Source organism: Pteronotus mesoamericanus, unplaced genomic scaffold (assembly GCF_021234165.1).
Source record: "Pteronotus mesoamericanus isolate MK-2021 breed Mesoamerican mustached bat unplaced genomic scaffold, CSHL_Meso_final contig_105, whole genome shotgun sequence".
In the NCBI taxonomy this organism is placed as follows: domain Eukaryota; kingdom Metazoa; phylum Chordata; class Mammalia; order Chiroptera; family Mormoopidae; genus Pteronotus; species Pteronotus mesoamericanus.
In genome coordinates this window covers 13,704,755-13,711,172 of record NW_026555006.1, presented here as the reverse complement: position 1 = coordinate 13,711,172, position 6,418 = coordinate 13,704,755, and the positions used below count along the sequence as shown (strand labels likewise).

At 41.4% G+C, this 6,418-nt stretch overlaps 1 protein-coding gene across 1 annotated transcript in view; it reads right to left on the bottom strand.

Annotated features, from left to right (window-relative positions):
* Positions 1–991: 991 nt before the first annotated feature.
* The window catches only part of ROR1 (receptor tyrosine kinase like orphan receptor 1), a 372,181-nt gene continuing 366,754 nt past the window's right edge, over positions 992–6,418 (bottom strand). The window contains exon 9 of the mRNA XM_054572162.1: positions 992–2,773. Within this exon, the coding sequence (XP_054428137.1) occupies positions 1,346–2,773 (1,428 nt within the window). The 3' untranslated portion in view covers positions 992–1,345. The remainder of the gene's footprint in view (positions 2,774–6,418) is intronic.

Sequence of the window (6,418 nt, the reverse complement as noted above, 5' to 3'; positions counted from 1 at the left end):
AACCCATCCATAAGAACTCTAAACTTGGCAAAAGATGGCTAGCAGGTAAATGGCATGAGACGCACATTTGATACCTTCCTCTGACTAAAGCAAAAAAGATCATGTTGCTTCTATTTACCAGCTAAAAAAATTCAGCTCATGGTAATTTTTGAAGTGAGAACTCAGTACTTGTTTCTTAAAAATACTGTAATATTTTACAAAATAGAATTCATAGTCTTTGGATTCCAACTAACCCTATGAATAAATTGTCATAACTCTTGGTGCTGAAATAAAATCTGTGAACACTTCCAGATGAGAAAACAAAAAGAGAGAGAGAGAGAGAGAGAGAGAAACTTTAAATTAACTAGATATCGGTGTCATAGTTTCCTACTTCCCCAGAGTCCACTGAACAACTCAGAGGCAGGAAGTCGCAAGCACTGATGTGCTGGTCTGCAGCCACACCTCTGTTCTTCCAGGTTATCAGTCCTGGGAGGCTCCCGCAAGGCTGTCCCCATGGGAACCCTCGTTCCTCTCCCACAGATGCTGATCTAGGCCGAGGGGCCGTTTTCCTGACTGTGCTTCCTTTGGTGCCTCATTTCTAATACAACAAAATAAACTATCACTATCAACCAGTAATCAATTCCAATATCCACATCTAGCCTTCTTATGGTCTGAAGCCCCGTATTTTTTCAGGGGCTTGTGTAAACACACTGTGGAAAAAGAAAATGTAGAAAAGGCCTTCATGATCAGCAGAGGAGATTCACAGAGCCACACTCTGCACCTTCCCAAAGGAGCCCCACCGTGGAGAAGGCTTCTGGGAAACTTACATTTGTCTTATGGCTCATTTCCATGTGGGATTTCAAATTTGGCCTAAGGTTTCCTCATTGATTTTGAACAGCGTTTCCACACAAAGATGCGGAGTCTAAGTTGAATCAACATAATTCCTGAACGTATGTCCTGAAGAAAAGACAGCAGGTAGACAAATGCTACGATATATACATTTTTGGGAGAGACCAGTCATGGTGACTCAAAGTGAAATACCCAAAGCACCATTTGACTTTCCTTTTTGGTTTGATGCTTGACCACAAGGATCGTTTCCTCTTCACTGGTTTGTAGGTTTCGGTACTTGAAACCAGTTGTACCGATCCCAATGGCATGGCATACACCCTGTGAGGCCTTAATCCCACAACGTTTCTTTCTGGCTGGTGTCTGCCCTGCTTGGTAAGACACAGTTAAACTTCACAGAAGATACCTGTGGCAGTATCTGCTAAATGAGAACCGTACTTTAATGGAAACATTTGAATATAAATCTTTTCTACGGCTTTCTAGATTTTTCTGTGTACCACATTTACAAAAGTTGTGCATTTTATAATTCTGCAGAAATCATAGATTCGGTGTGTCCATGAATATTGGAGTCTCCTAGCAAAGACGGTTGCTTTGAGTCTATTTTGTAGGGTTTTTGAGATTTGTTGCCAAAAACGGTGATGCCCATTCCACCGGGATGATTTGGAATTGACATGTGTGGTAGTAAAGGAATATTTGCTTCCTGATTGGATCCTGATGAGGGCAAGCTGGTCACATGGCCAGTGCTAGTCGACCCACTGGCACTGCTCGGGGACCGACTCTTGGGAGGTGGGCAATGCTGAATCACTCTGGGAGGACCTGGTGGCTGATAGTGGGCAGCTGGAAACGCTGCGTAGCCAGGAGGTATTGGGTAGCCATTGATGGGGATGAATCTCTGGTTCTGAGGTATCGGCGGGCCAATGAAACCAGCAATCTGGCCCTGTGGTGTAATACCCTGGCTGGGGAACATAAAATTGGGATATCTGGGGTTACTGAGATTGCTCACTGGGCTGGCACTCAGGGAGGTGGTCTGCGTGGTGGCATTTCCTCCCGAAGGAGTAGTAGAGCTGGTGTGACTCGAGAGTCCCTCCCAGGACCGAAGGCGGACGTGAATATCTTTAAATCTCGGTCTCCTAGAAGGAATCTCATTCCAGCATTCTGTCATGAGGCTGTACATTCTGGGTGGGCAGTCTTCGGAGCACGGTAACAGCTGTCGTTTTCTCACCATTTCGATCACTTCCTGGTTACTAAATCCGTAATATGGCTGGAGTCCAAAACTGAAAATCTCCCACAAGACAACCCCGAACGACCAGATATCTGAATCAGAGGAGAATTTGCCATACATGATGGCTTCGGGGGGCATCCAGCGAATGGGCAGCAAAGACTTGCTCTGCACCCTGTAGTAATCAGCGGAGTATATTTCTCTGGAAAGCCCAAGGTCTGAAATCTTTACGTGAAGTTGCTCTCCAATTAAAATATTGCGAGCTGCAAGGTCCTTATGGACAAAGAAATGACTGGACAGGTATTCCATGCCAGCTGCAATCTGAATTGCAATGTGCAGAAAATCTCCATGATCCAGGCTGGATTTTACAGTCCCGTCTTCATCACTGCTACAGCCAACATCCGAATGCGGGGATCGCATGATGAGGAACTCATGGAGATCCCCCTGGTTCATATACTCAAAAAGCATACACACAGGTTGTTCCTGAGTGACAGCACCTAGAAGGCAGACAATGTTGGGGTGGTGGAGTTCAGCCATCAGGGAGGCCTCCTGTTGAAATTCTGTCCATTGCTGGGGGTTGTTATAGTCTTTTAAGGTCTTTATAGCAACCAGCTGAGCATGGTCCATGCCTGGGAGATAGAGATGGCCCTTGTAGATCTTTCCAAAGGCACATTCACCCAGTTCTTCCATAAAGCGTACAGCAGAGAGTGGCAGCTCCTTAGCTTTGCTCTGTAGGAAAGAAAAGAAAATGTGATTTAAAACATTCTTAAGGCACTTACTTGCTTGGCCATCTGGAAGGAGGAGGTGGAAAATAGAAAGTTCCTATAAATTAGACTAAAATATTGTAGGTCTACATGTTTTAAATAGTTGGCTGCAACTTAGGGGAGGTGCCATAGGCAACTTTCTGTCCGCTACTCCTGATCCCCCCATCTATACCCTTGCTCCAACAATGGTTTCCTGCTGTTGCCTAGAGTCTTGCTACTCCAAGTGTGGTCTTGGGACCAGCAGCATCAGCATCACTGGAAGCTCACTACAAATGAGGATGCGTGGGCCCCCTCAGACCTATTAAATGAGAATGTGCATTTAATAAACCCCAGGTGAGCTTGGTGATCATTAGCGTGTGAAAAGCACTGCTGCAGATGATACAGCCTTAATTCTTAGCCTGGCACTTGGCGTGTTTGTGACCAGTCCTCACCTGCCTACCCTTGCTACTCCTCTATGTAAGAGCATCACTCCAGTTCAATAAGTATCCTCACTGCCCACCCCAAACATCATGCACATTCTTGCCTAATGCCTTTGTTCCTGCAATGCTCTCCTATTCTTAGGATATTTATTGCACGAAAAGCCAGAGGAACCAAAAGGAAAGACTGTCCTTCTGAGGTGCGCACAGCAGAGGTGGGGAGGTTTGGATTGTGCTCCTTTCTCCTTATCAAATTCTTGCTTCCTCTGAAGCTCTCCCTGACCACTATGGTCTTTGCCTCCTCTGGAGTCCTTGTGACTTTACAGTCTGAATGCCACTACATGCAAGAGGCAGAGTGGTGGCAGGGGACACGCATGACCTCTACAGCCAGGCAGTCAGATTTCTAATCCTGTGTTTTCCACTTGCCAGCCATGTGACCCTGGGTACAGTATTTAACCACCTCATGCCTCAGTTCCTTTGTCTATACAATGGAATGGTGATACTTGATATAATTGTACTTAGCTTGTGTACTTAGCTTAGGATTCTTGTGAACTTTTAATATGTTAGCATTTGTAAAGTACTCAGCATTATGTCTGGCACACGGTAAAGGCTATTTAACTTTTACTGTTATGACCCTGCTGTTGCTATCTTTTTATGAACATATTTTGTCTTAATCAGATTTCAACTTCTTGTATTTCCCTTCATACCCAATGATATTCCTACAGCTTTGCAAGTGGGCTGTTTACTGACTGACCTTAAAAAAGACAGGGGAAAGCATGTATCTCACAATAAAAGTATTAAATCGTCACATTTGATCTTGGCAGTAAATGTCTGTAATGTTATGTGTTTTTCCTATTTTCTGAAATTCACCGCAAATCTAGCCTGACATTTAGTCTAATTTGTTAGGGAAAAAAGTCATAAAAACAATGCATTTGTACATAAACTGATTTTTAAAATACTCCCTGCACTTTAAATCCTTATTTTTTAGAAAAAGAATACTGTTCTGAGGCTCTCCATTGACGCTGACAATGCTGGAAATCCGTATGGAATGCAGAGTTCTCCACACAGAGTTTAAAACAACAGTTTAGAAAATTAAGTAAAAAAAAAAAAAAAAACCTCTAATCCAAATTCAACTAATTTAGAATTCCTGATGATCAGCTCTGTTCTAGGTTGATATTTTCCAGGGCATAAATGCCCACTAACCTAATTATGAGTGTAAATAAACTTGCAGCAAAATACCCAGTTAAAAGGACAAAGTGGAATCGAGGATTTTGGAACATTAATTCTTCTCTGCAAGTAACATTATTATAAATAGGGCTCATGTATTCATTCGAGCAGAGTTTATGAGGTTTATATTTGAAAATGTCTTATAGGAAAGTTACTTCTACTGAAAGTAATGCTAATGCATTGCCTGAAACATTCAGTAAATTAAAGCTGATTGATCCATATGATTCATTACAGTATTGCTTGTAATATAAAAAGATTAGAAATAATTCAAATGTTTACCTAGAGGAGACATCAGATTAATTATGGTGGAACTAGTAACTATAACTTTATATGAGAACAAATGAGTACTCTTTCTATGTACTGATATTGAAAGGTCTCCAAAATCCTATTGCTAAGTTTAAAAAGCACAAACAAAAAACATGCCCTGGCTGGTGTGGCTCAGTGGATTGAGCACCAGCCTGTGAACCAAATGGTCACTGGTTCGATTCCGAGGCAGGGCCCATACCTGGGTTGCAGGCCAGGTCCTGAGCAGAGGGTGCTTGAGAGGCAACCACACATTGATGTTTCCCTCTCTTTCTCCCTCCCTTCCCCTCCCTAAAAATAAATAAATAAATAAAATCTTTTTAAAAGAACAGGTAATGCTGTGTTCTGCCTTTGTGTGAAAGAAAAGAAAAAGAATATATTCATATTTCTTTGCATGTGCATGAAGAAACTCTGAAAGGATGCTCAGGAGACAGCAGTGGTTATTGGGGGGTACAGAGGTGAGAAGTAGGGATGGGGGACAGAAGTGGAAGATGTTTTACTTCATGCTTTTATACTCTTTTAACTTTTTGAACCAGGCAAATAAATATATTACCCATTCAAAAAAGTAAATAATTAAAAAACATATGACCAATCTTTCTATCTGATTGGACTGGGAAATTTCTTCTGCATCACGGGTCCATTCATGACTTTTCCTTTTGCGTATGGAGGTTGGATTCTTGTGGGTGCTATAGAGATCCTTTGGGGAAACAGCATGTGAGTGACAGGAAAAGTAACCTCCTGAACCAACCCTACTTTTTTCTTTTGTAGCAGTCAGATAATTTTGCTCTTGTGGCAAGAGTAAGCCAAGGTGAAATCTTCCTGCATGACATTAAAATTAGGATTTCCATCAGAACTTTTCCTCATGATGTAAGTGAACTCAATTTATGAAGGTCCCTTGAAAGGCATAGAAGTTGTTACTTACTCTTTGATCTAAACAGGGTCCCCTGGCTTTAGGGGGTAGAGAAGGGCAAAGGACTGAGTAATGTGCTTCTTTTGAGGGAAAATGGGAATTAGGAACTAAACCCAAGGAATATTAGACTGATATAATGAGGAATTATCACTCCCCTTCTCCTGCCCTTGCTGCAATTAACCCATTGACAGCGTGATGTAATTCAATCCAAGCGAGTTTGGACTCATACAAATCTGAATTTGCATCCTGGACCTGTTGCTTTCTATTAATAGTTAATACTTTTTTAGCATGGACTGTGTGTGTATGTTGTTCTAAGCACTGGACAAATACTAACTCATTTAATACAACAACCCTGTGGGATTGGTCCTATATATGAGCTGGCTGATCTTGGGAGAATTTCTTAACTTCTCTGAACACTTATTTCCATAGCCCTGAAAAAAATATAATATTTAGCTTCCATAGTGGCATTACAGATTAGATGCAACAATGTATGAAAGCAATTTCCACCTATTACATACTCTTTAAATCAATCTTATTTTCCTTAATAGGGAAGTACTCTAGGAAGTGGAGTAAATGCAAATGATTTAGATACATTTATAGTCTAAGGAGTTCTAGACAGTCTTCTATAATTCCCTCTATGTTTTTTAAACATAGGCTAAGTTTCCTCTTGTTCATCTTTCTCTGGTCTCTTAGAGTTATTAGTTTTTAAAAAAAATTATTTAGGAAATAATTTTCTTCATTCTTAGAGCCTAAG